This window comes from Micropterus salmoides, unplaced genomic scaffold (assembly GCF_014851395.1).
Source record: "Micropterus salmoides isolate LMB-PRFRI ecotype aquatic unplaced genomic scaffold, ASM1485139v1 Ms_hic_scaffold_4, whole genome shotgun sequence".
In the NCBI taxonomy this organism is placed as follows: domain Eukaryota; kingdom Metazoa; phylum Chordata; class Actinopteri; order Centrarchiformes; family Centrarchidae; genus Micropterus; species Micropterus salmoides.
Window position 1 is genome coordinate 14,540,384 of NW_024043372.1, and position 24,069 is coordinate 14,564,452.

General features: G+C 39.9%; 2 protein-coding genes across 4 annotated transcripts in view; one reads left to right on the top strand and one right to left on the bottom strand.

Annotated features, from left to right (window-relative positions):
• Positions 1 to 21,816, top strand: part of rtf2 (replication termination factor 2) — a 35,903-nt gene extending 14,087 nt beyond the window's left edge. The window contains exons 6-10 of one of the 2 annotated variants that reach the window (XM_038695985.1): positions 14,896 to 15,006; positions 15,139 to 15,193; positions 18,725 to 18,799; positions 20,489 to 20,534; positions 20,596 to 21,816. In XM_038695985.1, the coding sequence (XP_038551913.1) occupies positions 14,896 to 15,006; positions 15,139 to 15,193; positions 18,725 to 18,799; positions 20,489 to 20,534; positions 20,596 to 20,740 (432 nt within the window). In that variant the 3' untranslated portion in view covers positions 20,741 to 21,816. Of the gene's footprint in view, positions 1 to 14,895; positions 15,007 to 15,138; positions 15,194 to 18,724; positions 18,800 to 20,488 lie in introns of both variants that reach the window. The other variant, XM_038695984.1, reaches the window with a different exon arrangement.
• gcnt7 (glucosaminyl (N-acetyl) transferase family member 7) lies at positions 4,519 to 13,130 on the bottom strand. Of its 2 annotated transcripts, none has more exons than XM_038695983.1 (5): positions 12,130 to 13,130; positions 9,457 to 9,758; positions 8,272 to 9,013; positions 6,817 to 6,912; positions 4,519 to 6,215 (listed from the first exon to the last, which is right to left on the bottom strand). In XM_038695983.1, exons 2-5 carry the CDS (start codon positions 9,658 to 9,660, stop codon positions 5,983 to 5,985), a joined length of 1,275 nt encoding a protein of 424 aa, XP_038551911.1. In that variant the 5' UTR covers positions 9,661 to 9,758; positions 12,130 to 13,130; the 3' UTR covers positions 4,519 to 5,982. The 2 variants fall into 2 exon arrangements, with proteins under 2 accessions (XP_038551911.1, XP_038551910.1); XM_038695982.1 differs by lacking the exon at positions 12,130 to 13,130 and adding an exon at positions 10,101 to 10,955.
• Positions 21,817 to 24,069: the final 2,253 nt, after the last annotated feature.

Here is a 24,069-nt window from a genome sequence, read left to right on the forward strand (position 1 = left end):
GGACTGAAGTTGATTAATAGATTTATGCAAAAGAATTTAAAAAAAATATTTATCTGATACATTTTTACAGCAGTTTAAAGTAGTGGCTGTTTTCAGCCACGAACATAACGAAAGGGTAGTGAATTTGCCCACAGTGTACTGTTGAGTTTTTGAAATTTTTCAAAGCATTTTCCCAAAATATGTGTCAAAATAAGATTTGTCACCAAAAATCATTCCATTTGCTGAAACACAGAAAAAGTTATGGCCAAATTAAGACTCAAAAATACCCCATAGTGGCTGAAAACAGCCACAACAATCACCGTAACAGGATCGCTGAGCGCCGCCGTCAAAGCGTCGAAGCTCAAAAAATGATATTTGGGTCAGCCCTAGCGTAAAGGTTCACAGTCTCTCACTATGAAGCTGTTGGCTTTGAGGAGAGTGGCACAACGGCGGTTTCTTTTCTGAGATGCTGGTGCTCTAGTGCGACATTTAGCAACAGTGAATGCCTCCTTTAAGAATCTTCCTGTTAGCTTAGGGGTGCTTTATATCATACATTTTACAGTCTAATATTTGCAATTTTGCAAATGTCTTACAGGCTTATAATACAAATAGATCGATTAAAGAGATTATTCATTTTGTGTTACTACTAGTATTTATAGGTAATCCAAAATGAAAGCAGCAAAGCAAATTGGTTAAGACAACGTCACAGTAAAATAAATTAATACCAAAATCCACAAAACATTTTAAAAAAGACTTCTTGCTTTAGTTAAAAAAGGAACTTTTTATCCAGTTTCTATAGACATCTGTTGGCTTTACTGACGATGACCCATGGACCTTCATGGGAATCTCACAGGAACAGGCATGTGGACCATTTTGGGTCCTGACCTGTTAGTTTTAAATAACTTCAAAGATATAATCAGAATTTCTCATTCACAGACTATTATAAGGTAGCAGACACCAGATGTTATCCACTCACTGCTGTTGTTTGTGTGAAAGTATCTTGGCACAGATCAGTCGTTTGAAAGATTGGGTCTCAAACCATGTGAGGGCTGCTTGTGGGAAACTGGCTGTCCATAGAGAATGTTTCTTAGATAGGCTTATTAGGCAATACACAATTGTTGAATTTTTAGACTCTGACCTTTAGGCTGACAGTTGCAATGTGATGAATCAGTGAAGAAAACAAGGACTTCAGCAAAAACCACAAAACTGATAAAGCAGAACATGGTTATGTTTATGTTTTATGTTTACATGCTGTGTCTCAATTCGGGTACTTCGTTGAGTAGTGTTGTCTCAAATCAAACACTGCTGTTCTGCACTAACCGGAAATGACTGTTGTAGGATTGCCCAATACCCCCAGCACAGAGGCCGCCTACAGAGCTCCAAAATAACAGCCAGGCCTTTTCACCCAAAATAAAAGCAAGTATTGTAACCACAACTGTAGACTAACATTGTAATGTCTGAATAATAATAATGATTAATAAAGTAACGACAGTCCCCTTTTCATAATATTTCTCTTGTTAATTTATTTTTTAAGTTTCACAAACCAAGAATTTTCTGTACATCAAGAGCCAGATGTCTCTTCATTTAATTTAAATTACAGCAGTACGAACATTAAAACTGTCTTGCAGCTGTGTTTTGCTCTGCTGCTGTTGCTGGGTCGTCTGTTGCTGCGTTCAAGACTGATGGGTGGCTGCAGCCATACCCAACTCTCTGAGATGGCTGCAGAGGTCTGAGTGGCTGCTCCGCACTTGCGGCAACCGCCACTTGCGGAGATTCTCAACTCCAAAAACGTTTGAGCACATTTTTGATCCGCCATCACTTTTTATAAAACTGTGAACATTTGACATCTACAAATTGGATTTCTCACCTCAAAACTTCTCAGAAGTGGATTTAGTGATGAAATGGTGTACGAAACTTGTAAAAGACATTTTGTTGTTAGCCTCTCTCTCTGCTGCTTCCCACTTCTCCCGTGTTGTTGGTCCCGCCCCTTCCGCTACATAGCTAAACTAGCGGTTGTTGAGGGTAAGAAGTATCCTCAGTTCCAAACTCAACTTTTTGGCCGTTATGAATGCACCATCCGGGTACTCACAGTGCACTGCATTTTGCCCTACTTCTCAGTGTGAACACACTTACGCACTCAAAATAGTATGTATGGAAGTGTGCGAATTGAGACACAGCAACAGAAACATGCACACCCGCCCGCTGGAGGTCTTTTTGTTGAGCTCTAGGAGTGCTCCGTATGTTCCTCTTCGTATAATGGAGCCGACACCGGTCCTGCTGCTGGATTGATGCCCTTCCACGGCCCTGTCCAGCTCTCCTCGTGTAATGGCCTGTCTCCTGGTGTCTCCTCCATGGTTTTGAGACAATGCTGGGAGACACAGCAAACCTTGTGACGTATGCAGTGTTTCCCCTAGGATGGAGTTATAGCAGCGGAAGTGAAGCAAAATTTTTGTCTGAATATAAAACCCCAACACAACATGTCTCAGCAGTATTACTCTTGTGTCCATGAGCATGCGATGCACCTTAGAATAGCTTAAAAGTTCAGTGTTTTCCCAGTTTAATGTGAGCTCTAGCTGAATGTTTTGGTGTTGGTGGTCGTGGTCAGGGTGGTGGGGGGTTTGGGGGTCCTCCCCCAAGAAAATTTTACATTTTCCAATGACAAATATGTAATTTCACATCACATTGGGCCATTATTTTCACTATATGTCTGAACAAAGAGTTGGAAAAGCTAGTTTGCATCACTATTTTGCTTTACTAACCTCAGCACCTCCAGTCACCACCGTCCTTTCTTTTCCTAACAACCACCATTTCATCTGAAAAATAATTGAACCAGTCTGTACAGGACAGAGCTGCAGGCTACACCAGTTTACTCTTAGATTGTAACTGATGTTCTCAACATTGGACAAGTAGGCAGTAATAAAATACAGCTACCAGTTACTTTCTATTGAGCTAATGTTAAGTTACATAGCAGCCAAAAGACGCAGCCTGCTGTTGAAGCTTTCCTGCTCAGCTCAGTCTGAAGGGGAGGGGGGATGTTAACTAACTTAGCGCTAACAGGCGTCACTTTTTCAGCAGGGGGGGAAACAACAGACTTTTCTTGGTCTTGAGAAGCTGACACACTTAAACTTTCTGCCGCTCGGACAATCAAACACTCGCTACGCACCTCCTGATTCCTTACAGGAGTTATGCTGTTATAACAGCATCTGTCACATAGATGTTTTGAATAGAACAATGAGAGGAAGCCAGCCAAGCATTGAGTGTTGCCATGCTCCCACAGTGTGTGAGTGAAAACATTTGTAGCACATAGTTTAATTATCGTGGGAAATTTTAGTAGCGGCGGTCATGATTCAGCATATAGCGGAAACACTGGTATGTGACTATGTAAGTATTAAATGTGGCTGTGGCTCAGGAGGTAGAGCGGGTTGGCCGTTAATCGTATGAATGAGTGTGAATGTTAGTTTCCGTTTGAGCACTTAGGCTCGGTGTATGAATGTGTGTGACTGGTGAATGCAGATGTAGTGTAAAAGCACTTTGAGTGGTCGAAAAGACTAGAAAGGCGCTATACAAGTACGGAGCATTTACATTTACATGTGCCATGCGGGAGGAGCTGGATTACCTGTGCAACCTGAATGGGCTGCTCCCTGCTGTTGTTTGTGGGAGAGTGACTGTCTGTAGAGATTGTTTCTTAGTTAGGCTTATTAGCCAATACACAATTCTTGTATTTGTAGCTGCTGACCTTTAGGCTGATTTTGCCTACTTCATACTTCTTTGTTGTAATTTGTAACATGAAATGACACATAATTGTAAACCGCTGAACAGGATGCCTGGATAGTGTGTGAGTGTTCAAAACTTAGGTCATTAGGGTGGACATTGAGAATGGGCCTCTCTGTTCCTCTCTGAAGCTGAAGTCCGCTTTATTTCCATGTATTTTATCTTCTACCTGTACCTTGAAGCAGCACGCTCACACAGCCCCTTGTGTTTTAGTGCTGTTTAGTGCTATGAATAAGGTGGTAAACTGATCAGAACCTGCATCTCCTAATGTCCTAATGTTAACTCGTTTTCAACCTCAGTTAACACTAACCTTAGCTAAGCTAACTCCAGAGACTATAACTCAGCTCTAAGTGCTTTATAGTAAAAACCAAAATGAATTCTCTGAATTGTCTATTTTATTTTTTTCCCCTACTATACTATTTCAATAGGCAAAGAAACCTTCAGTAAGTTAGGTTGACCTTGACCTACTAGATAATCCCAGTGACCCACAATTTGTGTTTTGTGCTAATTAGCAAATGTTAGTGTGCTAACATGCTAAACTAAGATGGTGAACATGGTAAACTTTATACATTGTCATTGTGAAGATGTTTGCACGGCAATTTGCTCAAAGCACAGCCTCACAGAGCCACTACCATGCATATAGACACCTTTTCATTTGTTTGTTTTATTCCTGCTATAACAAACAAAAAACAGAAGTTTTATCAACAAGTGTTTTTTTTAACTGAACCACAGTCAATATTAAATTATAAACAATATTAAATTCAAAAATATTAAAAAATAATATTTTATTAAAGTAAACAATATTAAATGCAGATTCAGTAGTTTATGTAATTATTTTTCTTTACTCTAAAGATATTTTAGCCTCTGGTGTATACAATGCCTTCTGTCGTCTTAAAATCTCATAAATAGATAAATACATGTGAACAGTAACTGCGCTACAGAGTCTGAAAGTTCATGGTGCATCATCCTGCTGTTCTCAGTTAATTTCTTCTTCATTTTTGACATTCAACAACCAGTGATCTACAAGAGTGAACCCAGGGCAGATCTCTGCCAGGCCCGGTATCAACAAATGGCATATAAATAACACATCAATGTCTTAAGTCATTTCACATGTTATCACAATGATGTTTTAGCTTTTCGCATTTCATTTCACAGCATTTAATTGGCTTATTGCCTTATATTGTGCAGAGTCATTTTAAGTAAGAATGTCAGAGGGAAAAAAAGTCAGGAGACATAGTATAAAAAGCGACAAAGTCCGTGTAGGAACGAAGTCAGGGTGGATGGATGTGTTAAACACAGTACTGTCACCTGGGAGACCGTTGTTTGTGTCCCGTGAGAAACCAAACGTATGCAACGTATTTAACTTACGTTGCGTACGTAGTGTAACTTGCATAAGTAAATAACTAACGTTCTTCTTTTAATCCAAACCATCTCTTCTTTTCCTAAACATCACCAAGTACTTCTGATGATTAAACCTATCCAAACGCGACCGTTTCACAATGTTAACGACATGTTTATTATTGTTACTATATGGAAACAAGTCACCTGACTACTCTTACCATGCAAATGAATGTCAGGTGACTTCATCCTTTCCCCCGCGTCCAAAACTCATAAAATGCGCCATCTCTACAGGTGTAACATGCAAAAAAACTCAAAATACGTAGACATGATACAGAAAAGTATTGTGCTATTATATAAAAAACATGATATCATACTGCTCTGGGGTCGTGGGGGAACAGGCAGTGCAGGGCAGGCCGTGTGTGCATGAGATTAGTGAAATGAAGGGGAGACTGTACGCAGGTTATACTATTGATGTATAACCAGAGTAGACGGGCTATATGGAGACAAACCTCCAAAACACCAGGGATGTAAATATGTTTTAAGTTAAAATGCCAACAAAAGAATCCGCCAACATTAACGTGGCCACAACCAATGTTGTCCCTAGCAGAAACAAATATTGCTTAATCTGCCGATTAAAAGCAGTCAGCAGTCAATAGCAGTATAAAACAGAAATTCAAAAATTGTGATTCACCACAACCGCAAAAGCTCCTTGAGCATACAGTCATAAATGTGCACAAAAAATAACAGCCTAAGTCAAGTCAGTAGTGTGCAAGATTAGCTGCGGCAGATGACACACGACCAAATGCATGATCCCCTCCAGGCTTACGCTGGGCAGAGGTAACGAATGCAAATAATCTGAACTGCATGTCTAACTTTGCTGAGGATACCAGCTCAAGCACTGCTGTTGAAGTAGCTGTTACAGTTTCCCTGTGTGGCCAGCAGCCATGATTGCTGTATGGGAACAGTTGCCTGTTTCAGCACCTTGTTCCTGTGCCACTGCTCCAGGCAGTCCAGTGCCTCAGGATAGGTATTACTCTCAAACTTATTTGCAAACATGCTGTTCCTTTTGATGATCCATGGCAGGTCATTTGCACCATAGATACAGATGTCTCGAACGTAATGCCCTGAAATGACAACAAGAATTTTTGTACTTTCATATTAGATGATTTTTTTTTTGATGCTGTGTGTTTGTCAGTAAGTTTATGTGCTACTGCATGGCTAGATGTCTGTATTTTATTGTTACATACAAATCCTGTTTTCATTTACCTTTAACCTGTAAATGGTCATAAAATACAGACTAAACCTATTGGAGACTATTTCATATCAGATAAATTCTCATATCAGTCCTCTTGTTGTCTTTTGTTGAGTAAATACAGAGTTGCCTTAGCCAGTGATTTGCCCTGTAATCCTGTCTGGAGCCAAACATAAGACTAAGAGTAAAGGGCAGATAATTTTTATTTCATAAGACAGAGGTAAAGTACGAGGTAGGCTAATGTTAAGACAAAGATAGTAATTAGTACTTGTTTGTGCATGTTAAAGTGTGTTTGGCCACAAACTATAAATGTATAGCCGCCATCATTAGCTACAATAATTCTAAATGTTGCAGTAACATTTCCATGGTATCAATAACTGACTATAAACCGTTTAAACTAGACAATAGATAAGCCTGGTACAGTAAGTAATCAATTAAATGATTATTATTATACATGCGCTTCTGTACTGTACCTTTGCAGCCGTTGTGTACCCTTCCCTCTTGATCCCTCCACTTGATTGCCCGGATGTCTCCTGCCCAACCTCCATCTATGTGGCTGCCTGGAGCCTCTTCAAACACATAACAAGATACAATGAATCATTATTATGTGACCTAATTGCATTATAACAATTAAGTTAGACCCTGTCACATCCACTGCATGGGAGACAATCTTTCCCAAAGAAAAGCTATGGAAAGTGGCTGTGTTTTATTGAGGTGGGGACATTTACCAGACAAGTATTTACCAAACCAGCCAGTTAGTCATCATCCTTTAAGCTTTTCTCTTGTAATGCTGAAAATAACAGTTTGAAAACACTTTCAATAAAACATAAATGTCATATTTGTGCAGCTTGTCCAAGTAAGTTTGAGTGCAGATTCCTTATTCACATGTCTAGTTAACCTTCCCCCCTCCAATTAAAAGCAGTGCACAGCCTCTTCCCTAAGATTTTCTTAGGGCCGTCTTAATGCCACCTCATTACAGATATGTTGCCAAAAGAATACAGTTTGTTATACACTTTATTGATTTCCCTTCATGGAAATAAGCACATTGCATTCCAGCTACTCTGTTTAGGAGCACCCAGGTTATTTTATTAGGTATTTTCCTTGGTCAAGACCAGTGGCAGTATTTCCTAATGACTAACAGGTTTGTCTTTTAGTGGAGTTGGACAATTATTTGTTTATTCACCACAGATCTAAGACTTTACTCAAGCATGACACGCAACCAGAAATGATGTCAATCAAGGGTGTGTAAAATGTTGTGAAAGTGCGGAATGAACAGAGGAACCTCATGAAGCAATATTACTGATGATCAATATAGAAATGAATCATCAGTATTGATGTTAATTTAATTATCGTCATTTTCAACAATATATGTAATCAATAAGTTTATAGGTTGTATTTTCCTTTGCTCTGTATGTGTGGGATAAAAAAGGATTTGTGATACTTAAAGCAAGCAATAGTGCCACCTTTTAAGTTGGTAGTATTACATAAAAACATGTAAACATATTTTAATTTTAGTACATACATATTAAATCATTTTCACAATTCATGTGCCAGCGCTTCCGTTGGATGGTTTCAGTCATGTTGTGGCTCAGTTTAAGGTGAGTCCAAGACTACATACTCCAGTTTTTACATTGATGACGGTGACTCTGACATCAGCAGAAAATGTTGCCACACCTCTAAAATGAATTTAACTCGGGTCATCTTTCATGTCATCACATTGCTTTAAATCACAAACATGTAAACTAGAAATCATCACAATACCAGCAAGGTCAATGAGCCAGTGTAAAAAAAAAAAAAAAATCATTATAATCACACTAGTTAATAATTAATGGTTGTATAGAATTTGTGCTGCAGAACAGAAAAGGTTACTTCAGCAACAGTAGGAAGTTGCTGCATGTCTGTGGACCCATTTGAAAAAGGCAGTTTACCTTTGATGTGGTTGACTGTCACCCAGTAGTGCTCGTCTGGACTGTACGTATCTTTAGACCACTCCAAGAGGTCGCGTGCAATTGGGCTTTCCAGAACAAAGTCTACAAAAGCCCTTGTAAGAGCATAGTACGCTGTTCCAAAATAAACTTGCAGATTGTGTGGAGGAGGACCTTTCTTCAGTCCCGACCCTTTCAAAGCTACATGTGACCCCCTGATTTCAATATGCTGGAGCGCAGTCCTGTGCTTCATAGACGCCGGCTGCTTAATCCCAGGCGTCATGTTTTGATCCCTCCACCTTTCGATCTGCATGTACTGCACCAGTTCCAAGTTGCTCTTGACAGGGAAATCCTGTCCACACAGATTCACCACCTTCCTCCAGCCTACCTTGGACCTTGCTAGCTCCGTCATGCAGTTCAAGTCTGCTTGCAGACGGGAAAACCCAGCGTACGTCACTGTCTCGCTGCGGCTGGACAGGAAGGTGTTATTAAAGCAGCTGACTAGCTTCTGTACAGCAGCCCTGTACTTCCATGGAGCCTTGGCATCCACGTGAATGCAGTAGACGTTTTGCGGCATGTAAATGGCCCGCAAGAGGCGCACAAAAAGCTCCAGCTCCTTGTGAACAGTCACAATGAAAGCTAAAGGGTAGTCCTCCTCCTCACGGCTCAGAGGTCTTGTGATGAAGTGTAGGTCTCTGATCAAATTGGAACAATTGATGCAGCTATTCAAAATATAGCTTTCCACCTTTAGACAGAAAAAAAAGATATATTAACAGCACACGTTATTAAAACACAGTTGCCTTCGGAACATTTTTTTTTACTATAATCTTTTCTCTAATTTGTTTGTATAGGCTACTTCTTCAGGCTGGCCACAAACATAGTGTCAACATATGGATCTGGATTTGATTAAGTCTTACAATTTCTAATTCTTTTCATTTGTTTTTAGCATATCGCTACCAGAGTCTTATGTGATCCCCAGTTCTCAAACATAATGAACAAATATGACTGAAAACTTTATGCAATGAATTGCACAGAAAACTTTATGCAATGAATTGCACAGAAAATGTTGTTATGGAAATTTTTTCGTGATTACAGTGATGATGCTAGCTCCACTGCACTGTTTAACATCGATTACAGAAATGCAGTAAGAATGTAAATGTAGACTATATGAAAAAAATTCAAACAAACCTGGCCTTTATGGTTGTACCACTTGACTCCATCCTCCATGTGGGGCAGAAAAGCTCTACATTCAGTGGAAAGGGGCTTGTCACTTGGACTTGCAAGGTGCTTTGGCTTTGTCGCGAATCTGGTCCTCAAGTAAATGGCTGAACAGATAATACTCATCCCCAGGCACAACAGGAAGCTGCATTTCTTCCAGTCAAGCTTGCGCATAATAGCCTTGCTTCAACGTATCCAGATAGCAGGACCTCAGATAAAACTCCTTCAATAAAGACCACCAGGTTGGTTTTTTGCAGTAGAGCGCTGGACTCCTGAGGGATATTATTAAATCGGGTTAAATATGTAGGTTAGTAGTAATGATGAAGTCAGTTTTTAGCTCATGAAATGTAGTACGCCGAATTTAGTCTGTTAATGACTGTTATCTGTGACTCTTAACTGTAAATGCATTGTCTCTGGTTCATCTTTCTGAAAAGTCATTTAATAGCATTCCTGAAGGATATAGGATTTTAAACATATAGAGAGATGTTGACACGGTGAATATTTTACAAGCACGGACAAGGTAAGCCTCAAACATAACAGTGCCACGGCAATCAGCAAGTAGGCAATAATATTTAGAATATGTATAATATAATCAATAAAACAGTATTCCTTACAGCATGGAGTTTATAGGCACAATGAAAGGAGAGAGATTAGGCCGAGTCCTAACGAGACCGATCTTCCAAAAAAACAAAAAAGAGAGAGAGATTTGGCACGAGCCTGACCCGACAGCATTTCGGGCGCCGTCGGGAGCCGATGACTCTGCTCTGCTCCACGTGCGTCGCAATTGCTGCTGTGAAAACGAAATTGCGGGTGGAAAAATTCAAAAGAGTAGTTCTGGTCTTTTCGTCGATTCTAGAAAACGTACTGCTGATGGAGAAAGACAGACAGATCAGACACATACAGGGCGAGAGAAACCGAAAGAGGCGGGGCAAGTCGGTGCGTTTGCAGTATGTGTGTGTGTATGTGTGTGGGGGGGGGGGGGCTATTGAGTACACACTAAAATATAGTGGAGAATAAAGTAGAATTAAAATGGTGAAATAACCTACTATAAATAATAAGAATAGAAATATACCCGCTTACATCTCCAAAGATTATTTTCATTCCTGCAACATAAATTAGACATTAAATTAAACAGTTCTGACATGAAATTCTTGTTGATTAATTCACTGCATTGTTCAGAAACTCACTGAACAAGTCTTGGTGGATCATCTGAGAACTCAGGAATTCTTTTGGCACATCATGTGCAAGGTGCAATCACTAGCAATAAGTGAACAAACAACTTATGTGTGAGAGAAAATATGCAAAAGGTTTCAGATGAGATAAACTATAGAAGGGCAGTACTCTGGTAATAAGTGTCATACCCTGCAGTGTTTGTCATTTAAAACACATTTTGTTGTTATTTTGAATACACTTAAGGATAATAATAATAATAATAATAATCCTTATTTGTAGAGCACTTTTCAAAAACAAGTTACAAAGTGCTTTAACAAGTGTAAAGAATAATACAAAAAAGATAAGAGCTTGAAAATTTAATATAAAATTAGTAAAATACAATAAAATAAAAGGGATAAAATAAAGTCAAATAAGATCGGGAAAGGCTCTCCTATAAAAGTATGTTTTAAGAAGGGACTTAAAAGAGTTCACCGACTCAGCCGACCTGATTTCCTCGGGCAGGCTGTTCCAGAGCCTCGGGGCCCTGACAGCAAACGCTCTGTCCCCTTTAGTTTTCAGTCGAGACTCTGGAACATAAGGACCCTCTGAAACTCTCAAGCTGTTTAGTAGTATTATAGAATAGACAACAACTATCCAACTATCCCACATCAGTAAGGCCTATTTTTGACCATTTTCTTAATGTAAGGGGATTCTCAGGGTACCTCAGCAAATTGTTTCTGACAGTTTCCCAACCATGAAGCCAAAACAGATCAGTTACTAAGATAATCTGGTGTGGGTAATGGCAGCTGGCACAGTTTTACTGGATGCATTGCCTGTGTTACTCTATTATTTTGTTTAATTTTTTTTACCTATTAAAGATTTTTTTTTGGAGGGTGGGGGTGGTTTTTCCCTTATTCAAATTGAGGGCTGTATGCTGCAAAGCCCCTTGAGGAAAAGTTGCCATTTGTGAAATTGCTCTCTAAATAAAATGTACTTTAAATGGCAAACAGACCAGTGATCTATTGGGCAGAATATTCTTTACTGAGCAGAATAGACGCTAGAAAGCAGTCTCTCTATCCCATGTCACTGAAGCCTCCCCCTAACGGAAAAGCCATGTTGCTCTTGAGAACAGCACCAAAGATACAGATCAGATATCCATGGAGACTTCCATGGAAAGGTGTGAGTTTCTCTCTCACTCTCTCTCTCGCTCACTCATTCAAACACACTCATACACCTTCTTCACTACAAGCGTGAAAATAAGGAATCGCTTGCTGCTTATTTTCTCACAGTATTTGGAGTCGAAAAACCTTTAGGTAATAATCATTTCACATTTCAAACATTCATTTTAAGATTATGTCCATCTTTTATGTATATGTTTTATGTCTAGATCAATACATTTCAATCTTTTATCGATGAAACACATAAACACACACATGCAGGTACAGAATGTAATGACTGAATGCCAAAGACAGGGCACGAAGAGCTAGTTACCTTTGAGGCAGTTCACTCTGTAGGGCCCAAGGTTGAACAAGTGAACATTATAGACATCAGTGCCCGTTCTGATCACTGATACCTAAATTCATTCTCCGAGCTTGTTACTACAATCCATCCAGAGTCCGAGAACAATTATTAACAATTATTCCATCATCATCAGCAACAACAGCAGCAGGAGTCGCTTCTGTCAAGTGTTTTTTTTTGTTTGTTTGTTTTTTTCAGCTAAATTCAGCTTTGTTGCTTTTATTTCTGGCAGGTAGTAACCTCGCAGGCTGTACTCTCCGAGCTTGAGACCATGCCGGCGTGAGAGAGAGTGCTTTGTGTGTGCAGATTTTTCCCCCTCCAGTTGTAGTCATTTCTGATTAAGTCGCTCCCACATATCCCCACGAGACGTGGTCTGTAGGGCTGTCCCTGGTTACCTGGTTCCTGGTAACACCCATGCACAAATCTGACACAGGAAACACCCTCACACACACACTCTTCCCCCCCTAAAATTTTTCCACTCTCCTCCCACATGCAATTTCCTACTCACTGGTGCGTTGCGTCTTTCTTTTTTTGTCCTCTTACTTTCATTTCATCATTTCTCCTCAAACAGCTTTTACATCCGTTTCCTGTCTTTCATCTCTCAAATGGATATTTAATTCCAGCTCATCTCCCCAGTTAGAGGTACACATATTGAATTATCCACAATGTCTCTCCACTGAGTGCCGTCTCTCTCTCTCTTGTTCACCCTCTTGTTGCCTGTCGAGCAGTTGGTTTAGTGCTGAAGCAAGATTCTGGCTGACTTGTTCACTGACTCGACGATAAGGTGCTCAGCTCACCGGTGGCCTGTGTCATTTGTGGCAATAGCAACAGCAAAGTGACTGACTTCAGAGCAGCACCCACAGAGTTTGTTTGCTGCGTGGTCAGCTTCTGAGATTATCCCTCTTGTGTTGAACAGAGAACATGGCCAGAGTTCACATCCACTGAGCTTGCATTACCGCAACACAATAGATCCCCTGCTGGTTACTCAGAGGTTTAATATTTGTGTTTGTATGTGGGTGTGTTTTTAAAGCATTCATGCAGCTTATGTAAGTGTAACTTTTGATTAATACATAAAATTATGAATTTGGGAGTCATCATTTTGTGGGTTAGCCCCTACAGGAGAAATGCAATAATATTTAATGATATTTTTTTAGAGACTGTGTTTCCCTGTGGGTGTCATGCAGAGGTAACTTGACCGTCTGCTAAGTTTCCATTTATGTAAACAATTTTCAAACTGTATTTGATAAATCAAATGTGTTTGTTTGTTTGTTTTCCCATTTACAGAGCCAGGGCTATGTACAAACACATTTGGTGACAGTTAGGAGATACATTACATTCATTAGAATTTCATACAGTAGGATACTTTTTTACCACTTGTTGAGTATTAAAACCAGTTATAGCTGTAGGCTGTGATTGGTCATTTGACGAAAAGTGACTGACAAGCACATCGGCTCTGTGAAAAGTTGAACATGTTGAACAACAAAAGGCCGATACAGCTAATGTTAAATGGCCAGCGAGCCAAACCCAAACCTCCCTTATCTTCTCCCAGTTTTCTTCTGACTTACTGCTTCAGCTGCTGCCGGTACGGTAGGTTGTTGTCTCAAATGTTACTAGCACACTGCTCATAAAACATTTTTCTCCTAGAATAGAATCGCTTACCCCACCTGTAAAATGCAATAATTGTGTCTGCAAGAAACCTTTTTTTTGTTTTTTAACAAACAGTATTCTGTAGTTGCTATTGTTTGTTTCCCAAACATCCGGGTAGTAAGATACCGAGCAATATACATACTGGTCCATTAAACTGGAGTAAACAATACAGTATAATACATTTTATTTTTGAGAAAAGACTACATTGTCATCCTGCCTGGGTGTTTGTCAAGTCAAAATGTAACTGCGTCCCTATGTACCATTATTGAGTGTATGTCTGACTGACGGAATTTACCTGTTTTTATCTGCCTCACTTTGTTTCTCTCAGAGGAAACTAAATGCAAATAATGTGAAATGGGATGTGGCAGGGTGACGCTTTGGATGTTGATCTTTATACTTGTGTTCAGCGCAGCGTTCTCTAGAAATGTTTATTGCACTTGTGTGTGGAAATAGTTTGTCTTATTATAATATTTGCAAATTCAGTTTGCCTATCCCTGCCACAATGCTTCACAAACAATGTTTAAATATTTTCATCAAGCTGGACATACAAAAAACATTGCTTTGCAAGTCAAAGGAGGACTGTGTCTCCTTACCTATTGTGCACCTGAACCTCATTAAAGTGTGGGTTTTTGTTTTTAAAGAGGATTACACATCTGGATAATAATAATACATTTTATTTCTATAGTGCTTTTCAGGACACTCAAAGACACTTTACAGGCAGAAGCAAAGCAGAAGTTATGTACATTTAAAACCAAATGTTGTGTAAATGAATCTGGATGATGCCTCCCAGGAATTGGGTTAACCTTTTCAGAGAAATATGCCCAAATACAGTAGATAGTTGTGCAATGTATGTGTCAAGGTAGGGGACAGCGAAAATGTAATGTGCTGTGTAATGTAAACGGCCTTCTCAGTCACATACTGTAAATAAGTAGCAGGAGGGGTTGCTGTGCTTTTAAGGTTCAGTCAGTCAAAGGTATTTATTCATACTCCTTTTAAAGATGAGGTCTATGAGATGCCTTTACATTTTTTGGAAAGGTTCTTCTACTGTGTCAGTCAGTATCTCTTACCTGGGCTGCCATGTTTGTGTTTTAGTGTGGTGACCCGTTTAAAGAGGAGGATATCATTGTGCTCAATGGCACCAAGGAGGAGGTGGAGGAGCTTAGGGAGAAGATGGAAGAGAGGCGGGCCAAAGCCAAAACTAAGGTGGGTTCTCATTTAAACAGAATTACAGCTAATCAACAAATCATGATATGATATTGGGTGGATAAATGGATACATCCAATCAAACACTAATCAGAAAGATTTTTAATCGGTACATTTCCCTTCCTGTTTTAGAAATCAAAGAAGAGCAAAGCAGCTGAAGCTGTGTCCACACCATCGGAAACAAAAGGTTTGTGTAAAGCCTGGTTGAGGTATCATATATCTGGTTAACAGGATTTTTTTCTGCATAGAGAATTTGAGCCAGCCGCCTCGACTCCAGCTCTGACATGTGACACACCATTTTCTAGCAAGCGTTGCAGTTTGTGGATTTCTGTCATTTGTAACTGCAATTACAGCGTTACGTGATGACTCAGTATTATTTTCAGTACAACGCACCAGGAAAGACAGGAAAGCCATTACTTCCAGAGAGAAAGAAAAGAGCTGTCTGATCAAACCGCAGCGCATTAACCGCTAATGCAAATGACGCTTGTGAATGCTGCTCTTTGTAACTGAATGCCGTCCTGTACATTAACTGCAAAGTCCGAGTGCATTTGCTTACACAGCTGAAATAAGTCTTTTCCCCACATTTAGCGAAAAGAAAATTCAAATTGCAGAAAATGATATTAGTTCCTTACAATACATACAGTCCCCTCCAAAATTATTGGAACAGTAAGGCAAATTCCTTTGTTTTTATTGTTCACTGAAGACATTTGGTTTAAGATCAAAAGATGAGTATGAGACAAGAGTTCAGAATTTCAGCTCTCATTTCCTGGTATTCACATCTAGATGTGTTAAACAACTCAGGACATACCACCCTTTGTTTGAATCCACCCATTTTTCAAGTGAGCAAAAGTATTGAAACATGTGACTGACTGATGTTTCTTGTTGCCCAGTTGTTGCTTTTTAGGTTGATTGTCCAAACATTAAATAGCTCTGCATGACTAGTCTAAGTTTTCATCCATGGTTCAAACCTATAAATACTGCATTTCCTGTTAAAGAGGATAAACCAACATGAAGACCAGAGAGCTGTCTATGGGAGAAAAGCAAGCCATTGTCAAGCTGAGAAAAGAAGGAAAATCGACCAGAGCCATTGAACAAACATTGGGCATTGGGCAACAATTTGGAATGTCCTGAAAATGAAAGAAACTATTGGTGTACTGAGCAACAGACGTCGAACAGGTTTGTCAAGGAAAACAACAGTAGTTGATGATGGAAATATCATGAGAGCTGTGAAGAAAACCCTCAAAACATCAGTAAGTGACATCACCAACGACCTCCACAGTGCAGGGGTGAAGGTATCACAATCCACGGTTCAAAGAGGACTCACGGCCACACCACAAGATGCAAACAACTCAACAGCAGTAAGAATCAGAAGGCCAGATTGAAATTTGCAAAGAAGAACAGAGATGAGCCGCAAAAGTTCTGAAACACAATCTTATGGACTGATGAGACCAAGATTAATCTCTACCAAAGTGATAGAAAGGCCAAAGTGTGGAGAAAGAAAGGAACTGCTTATGATCCGAAGCATACAAGCTCATCTGTGAAGCATGGTGGAGGTAATGTCATGGCTTGGGCGTGCATGGCTGCTTCTGGAACAGGCTCATTTATATTTATTGATGATGTAACTTATGATGGTAGCAGCAGAATGAATTCAGAAGTGTACAGAAACATTTTGTCTGCCAATTTACGGAGAAATGCATTGAAACTAATCGGGAGGAAGTTTATCATGCAGCAGGACAATGACCCAAAGCACACTGCCAACAAACCAAAGGACTTCATCAGGGGGGAAAAGTGGAAGGTTTTAGACTGGCCAAGTCAATCATCTGACCTTAACCCAATAGAGCTGCATTTCACCTCCTTAAGAGGAGACTGAAGGGAGAAACACCTTGAAACAAACAAGAACTGAAAGAAGCTGCGGTAAAACCTGGAATAGCATCACAAATGAAGAATGCAACAGTTTGGTGATGTGCCACCAAATATTAAATGTTATTTACTTTAAAATTATTTGTTCCATTACTTTTGCTCACCTAAGAACGTGGTGAAGTTGTTTAACACATCTAGATGTGAATAAATGCTCCGTATTTTGTATAGCGCCTTTCTAGTCTTTTCGACCACTCAAAGTGCTTTTACACTACATCTGCATTCACCATTCACACAGATTCATTCACTGAGACTAAGTGCTCAAACTAACATTCACACATTCATACACTGGCTGAACAGCCAGTCCGATTAACAGGCAACCTGCTCTACCTCCTGAGCCACAGCCGCCCTGATACCAGGAAATAAAAGATGAAATTCTGAACTCTTGTCTCATACTCATCTTTTGATCTTAAACCCAAATGTCTTCAGTGAACAACAAAAACAAAGGAATTTGCCTTACCGTTCCAACACTTTTGGAGGGGACTGTACATCTGAGAACAAGACCACCACATATACTGAGAAATTCAAATTTAAATTTAAATTAGGAAGTAAAAACATCAAAATAATAATTAACAAGTGATTGCTGTCTTGTTGAAGTGTGAAGGGGGGTTGCTTTAAATATAATTATCTTTAAAAAATCAGGAGAAAAAAAAACAGGAGATCTACATTTGTAAACAATATTTTGCCAGATAAATTCAGTTTATCAGTATTTGATGTTGTCTATGTCATAACATATGCTTCAGTAAAAACAAATATTACTGGGACCACTACAGAAAATTGCAGATGAACTTTTAATATCAGGAAATCACATATCTACACTGCAAGAGGACCCTGAAGTGGTTGCTTGAGCGAGTTGAAGGCACGGTAGGGTGGTTCCACTTCCATCTCAATCTGTACCAGAAAACGCCTGGTTGAAAAAAATCTGTTTTGTATTAAAAAAAAAAAAACAACAAGCAGCGAACAGACCCCAGAACCTTTATTTCTTCATTTGGATAATGATTTGCATGTGCTGCAATGGAGTTGCTGGGTTATTAACACTTTGAAATGTAGGTAAATACCTGTAATGGAAAAATGATAAAATGACATTGCAGAATGTGATACCATCATCTGCTATAAAAACACTGAATTACTTACGTGTGTAGCTATTGCTGCTATCTTTACACTTTCCTGTGAGAGGTTGATGATTTGTATAGCTTGTGGTAAACCCCCTGGATCCTGACACATCTCTTCGCATGATCATTTTAGTAAGTAGATACATAGCTGTTGTCATCATTTGTCCTTTAAATAAAAATGCATCAGTCATGTAGTGATGGAATATTTAGGGTAATTGTTTAAGATTAGTCACAGAGTTTGGTTTTTCTGTTGCTCTCTCACCACCGATACAAAGCCATTCTCCGTGAGACCTCCCAGGCTATGCACTTGAATAAGAAAAAGCAAATCCTTTAAATGGTGATATCTGGAAAGGTACAGTGCTTTTACAGTCTGGCCCTGTGTTTATGAATCTGAGATCAGTCATCCGGTGTTTTGCGTCATCAAGAGAACATGGGTAGGGTTTCCTGTTTAGCTCTCCAGGACAGCAAAGGGCTCTCACCTCACAAGTGAACAGGGTGTTGGCTGAGAAACACTACTCAAATCAAAACCTTTAATAAAACAATAAAAAAAAAAAAAAGCGTCTTTGCAGCTTCCTGCTCGTGGTAAGCTAAAGCTTATTTTAGATTGTGAAAGGAACAAAAGCAACAAAACATTGAATGAAGTGCTCTGTCTTTAATCGAACTGTCTAACTCTTTGTTTCTTCCGGCAGATGCCACACAATCTCCACAAGTGGATGTAGCAGGGAGGAGCTCGCTACAAAATGGTAGTGAAACAAGTCAGTCAGGTAGCTAACCACTGACTCATCAATGCAGACATAACTTTAGTTAGTTCTGAACATAATGTCTGCCAGATTCACTGTAAGGAATCCTCCCTGCCTTCAAACAGCATGGCAGAAATGCCACTAGATAAATAAACAAAACAATAGGATGATCTAGTAGTTCATATAATCAGTTAGGGCCCGTGTCCACCAAAGAGTTTTTTTCTGACTGCAGCGTCTTTTTTCAATTCATTGCAATGGGAGCAATGAATAAAAACGATAGTGACGTGATGAGGTTCTGGGCATTTTTTTCGGTCGCAGAGAGTTTTAAAAATTTTTTTTTAAATGTTTGGGAAAAACGTTGCGCTCGTCACTGTCACTTTTTACCCAGCTGTCCAAATACAGTAGAGGAGGGGCGGTACAAATAACACACATTAGCAACGGTTTCTATCTTGGAACCGGGCTTCATCCTCTTGGACCAAAGGGTGGTTCCTTGCCCACAAAATCATGAACCCACATACGGCGAGTCCGTCCTTTCTCTCTACCTGCTTCAGCCTTCTTCTCTTCATTCATACAGAGCAAGGGCCAGAGCAAGTACTCTACTCTGTGTTGACATTTTTACATCCAGTAAAGTTAGGTAGAATCACTTGCAACACATGTATCATAGCAACCACAGCAGTCGGGAAAAAAAGCCTCAAAAACGCCCGCTAGCGCAAAAAAAGGTTTGGTGGACACAGGCCCTAAGTTATGTCTTCACTGATGACCTTGAACACCAATGAGCATTTAAAAAAAAAAAAAGAAGCTTTGGCTGGGTTTCAGATTAGGGCGGCAGCTAACGATAATTTTAGTATTCAAAGCTTCTATAGATTATTTCAACGAATCATCAATGCATTGTTTAAGAAATACCTTTGCTTTGCGGCGGCCAAGGATGGATTAGCACACGCAGATAGCAGGGATTGTCTGAGCTACAGAGAGCTGTAGGGGAGTAAAAAGGTGTAGTTTCACAACTCCCAGTTAACTCATGACTGTGACTCAATGCCCAAAAAGGGGAACAACAAACTTTCAACTCAAGAATCAATCATGATTTCAGTTAAATGCTAAAGTTGCTGTTACTGTTACCTTGCCTGGTCCGCTGGCAGAACACTGTGCTTTCTGATCAGATATAATCACATCATGTTCACAGCTAAGCGTGATGTGCAATAGTAATAAATGTCCATGCAAAACAGTGTACTGTATAGTTATATGGATTAAACGTCAGCATGCCAATTGCGACATCTGTGTCATTGTGCTGTGTGATGGAACTGCACATTTTCGAGTGGCTATTTTAATGTGACCAGTCTAAGGCACACCTGTGCAATACCCATGCTGTCTGATAAGCATCTTGATATGCCACACCTGTGAGGTGGATGGATTATCTCAGCAAAGGAGAAGTGCTCACTACCACAGATTTGTACAATATTTGAGAGAAATGGGCCTTTTGTGTACATAAAGAAAGTCTTAGATCTTTGAGTTCATCTCATGATGAATGGGGGCAAAAACAAAAGTGTTGCGTTGATAATTTTGTTCAGTGTATATAAAAAAGAGGACATTAAATATTAGTAAAGATCATTTTCCCCTCCTTTTTAAAAAATGTCTCATTCTTTGCCATGTTTTTCTTTGTACCTGTCTTCATCCCGCTGTTTCATTTTCCCTGTTATTTGCCATTTTACCACCCAGCTGTTGCCGGACCCTCTGGATCCTCCAGCTCGTCTAAAGATATCAAGTCTTCAATGACCTCCGCTACCACCAAAAGGTCCATCCAGGACATGGAGGAGAGGTCGGAGGTCTTCAAATCTCTCTTCACCAGCCACAGCTCCGCCAAGCGCACCAAAGAGCAGACATCCAACTGGGTCACCCATACCCCGTATCACTTTTAGTAACTCACTCAGAGTAAAAATCCCCATTTTTAGAATGCTCCAGAAATTGTGACCCATTAAAGACCCATTACTAATAAACCTAGTTCTACATACCCAGCTCCAACACGCACACACACACACACACACACACCATACCCATATGGTCTCTAATAATGTCACCGATGTGTGGAATCCTAAAATGTCTCTTCAGTCCCCTGTAGCTCATTGTTTACATGTTGTGAACATTTTGTTAATAGCTCCCCAAGCTGGTCAGACTCTTTTGTTTTATAACCTAATTCCTCCCCCATGTATTCCCCAGCATCTCCATGTTCTCAGCCACAGGCGCTTGAGAATTGATGCTAGGGTGACTTTATTATTTCTTTCACTCTGCTGCCTCCTAGTGGACAGAATGCAGCTTTTGCGTGATCTCCACATGGTTTAAACCATAGAAGTGGTGTTAGATTATATATAGGCTTGATATGACTCTTGGTTTAAGGTGTAAAACTGCAAAAGCTTTGTATTCCCAATGCAGGTCCTACTGTGTTATTCCTGTTTTCAATAATTAGAGTCTATGAAGGAACACATTTGTGATGACTTTTTTTCCCCCAGTACGACCTTCGCCACCATTTCTATTTTATAGAATATATATTGAACACTTTAATCTAGTATTTTGTGCTCATTGTATTGGTCATTTGATTGATTTATTTGAAAAAAAAAAATTTGGTTAACAACATAAAGAAAGTTTAAAGCAACTTGCCTATTTAAGCTTCTGATGCTTATAAATCAACAGTACCTGCACAGGGCAACAGACAAACTTAAGTAAGGTGTAATTTAACAGGATAATAGGAAATGTACTTTTAGCTTAGTGCTGTTCCTCAGTTGAACATCACACTTAAATATTTTTTCCCCCCAAACTGTTTTTCTCCTATTTGGAAGATCAGTAAACTAACTAAATATATTATGTTGGCTTCCAGTTTAATAGTAAAATGTAGTGAAATTGAAGTATATTTTCTACACACTTGTCACACAACTGTTTTTTTCCATTGGAGATTAAAAATGTGTTCTAAATGTTTGCAATTGGAAAGTAATTAAATTTTTTTGTTTTTTGTTTGTAATATGCTAATGTCAAAATAAATTTGCTGCCACACATATGGTCTTGTGCTGATGTCCTCTAATGGTGCAGGAGATCAAAACGGCAGCTTCCCATCAGATAGCCCAGTGGAGCAGGAAGTAGTCTATTCAGATCTTTTAAAAGTGGCAATATAACACTGTAAAGATATTCAAATATAATTAATATTCCTGCATTAAAAATGTTATTTAAGGCCTCCTTCTAGTAAAAACGTTCTGCATAATGATGAATGTGCAGAGTTTGACACTAGAAGGCTGTTTTCAAATTCATCTACTGAAGAAGGAAGGTTTCTCTGTGCTCACCTTAAATCTGAGTTTAACATGTGTAGCAGGAGCACCTCCTGCTGGAGTGGTTGGGATTAAGTGCTTGCTCAATGGCACCTCAGTTGTGGTCAATTATCAAGCCAGTCCGGGGATGAACAGAACAAGCTCACTTAAACCTTTAGGCTACCACGCCCCTAAAGCAGGAGACATATGTGTCCAGTGGTTAAACTTTTGAACGAAACATAATTATATATTCATAGACGTGGATATTTTAATGACAGAGAAAAGGTAAATGTAGTTTTAATACATTTTAATGAGGTTATTAAGCTGTTTTTAATGGGAAAAAAAACTTTCATTCCAATCAAAGTATTTGAATGAGTATATACTATTGAATGTTTAAACTGGAGCTCATTTAGAAGAATCAGAAGGAGCTTTATTGCCAAGTAGTGTTTTACACATACAAGTAATTTGCTTTGGTGATAAGGTGCTACACGCAGACACACATACAGTTGACATAAATAGATGTAGAAATATAGAAATATGGAATAAACAAAGAAACGTTACATAAGAATAATAGAAGAATAGAGAAAAATTAAAGCTGCAAGCAGCGTTGGGCGGGCCCTCGCACTTGTAGCGTGTCCGGGTGTGAGCCGGCAGAGTTGTACATTCTGGAGCTCTGCCGGTACGGCTGTGAATTTGCTACACGGTTCGGACGCCACATGAAGGTGCTATATGTCACTTCCTGTGTCCCCTATGTGGAGCTACATAGCACTTGCCGCTATGAATATAAATCGGTATTGGTGTGTAGATGGTTTGCAAATTTTGGTGAATTTTCGAGTATGTTTAGGCCATGTCAGTTGAGCCTACTTTGCAGAAAAAAGAAAAAATCATCGCTCCAAGAGGCTTTTTTATGCGTCTGGACAAGATACACGTACCACAGAAAATTCGTGCACGTAGGTGAAACGTGCGGCGGGGGCTGCTTCGTTAAAAGTCACTTCTTGTTGCCAGCAGGTGGCGCTATGACTGTGGGTGAATGTCGGCATGTACATGTGTTCAGGGCGGGACTCTCATCCTACATGTACAGTTTGGTCCAGATGTGAGCATATACACTGAAGTTACGACAACTTCCTGTGTCATGGGGAAGAGTTGATCTTTGACGCCACGCCACGGACACGCCCATTGTCAAAAACTCGCAAATAGCACAACTTTTCATCTCCAATGCCTTTAGAAGGCACAGCAGAAATTTGAGGTCGGTCGGACTACATCCCTAGGAGGAGTTCGTTAAAGTACGAAGTGTGTAAATCATCCAAAATTTGATGTAAAATTCAGAATGGCCGACTTCCTGTTGGGTTTAGGCTATGGCTCCAAGAGACTTTTTGTGCGTCTGGACAAGATACACGTACCACAGAAAATTCGTGCACGTAGGTGAAACGAGCGGCGGGGGCTGCTTCGTTAAAAGTCACTTCCTGTTGCCAGCAGGTGGCGCTATGACTGTGGGTGAATGTCGGCATGTACATGTTCAGGGGGACTCTCTCTACATGTACAGTTTGGTGCAGATGTGAGCATGTACACTGAAGTTACGACAACTTCCTGTGTCATGGCGAAGACTTGATCTTTCACGCCACGCCACGGACACGCCCATTGACGAAAACTCGCAAATGCACAACTTTTCATCTTCAATGCCTTTAGAAGGCACAGCAGAAATTTGAGGGGTCGGTCGGACTAAATCCCTAGGAGGAGTTCGTTAAAGTACGAAGTGTGTAAATCATCCAAAATTTGACGTAAAATTCAAAATGGCCGACTTCCTGTTGGGTTTAGGCTATGGTCCAAGGACTTTTTTGTGCGTCTGGACAAGATACACGTACCACAGAAAATTCGTGCACGTAGGTGAAACGTGTGGCGGGGGCTGCTTAAAGGTCACTTTCTGTTGCCAGCAGGTGGCGCTATGACTGTGGGTGAATGTCGGCATGTACATGTGTTCAGGGCGGGACTCTCATCCTACATGTACAG

Excerpts from the sequence above, each read along its gene's own strand:
- gcnt7 (XM_038695983.1), bottom strand. The coding sequence starts at position 9,660 with ATGCGCAAGCTTGACTGGAAGAAATGCAGCTTCCTGTTGTGCCTGGGG. Across the intron at positions 6,913-8,271 it reads GACAGTCAACCACATCAAAG|AGGCTCCAGGCAGCCACATA; the intron begins GTAAACTGCCTT and ends ATGTGTTTGAAG. Across the intron at positions 6,216-6,816 it reads GGTACACAACGGCTGCAAAG|GGCATTACGTTCGAGACATC; the intron begins GTACAGTACAGA and ends TTGTCATTTCAG.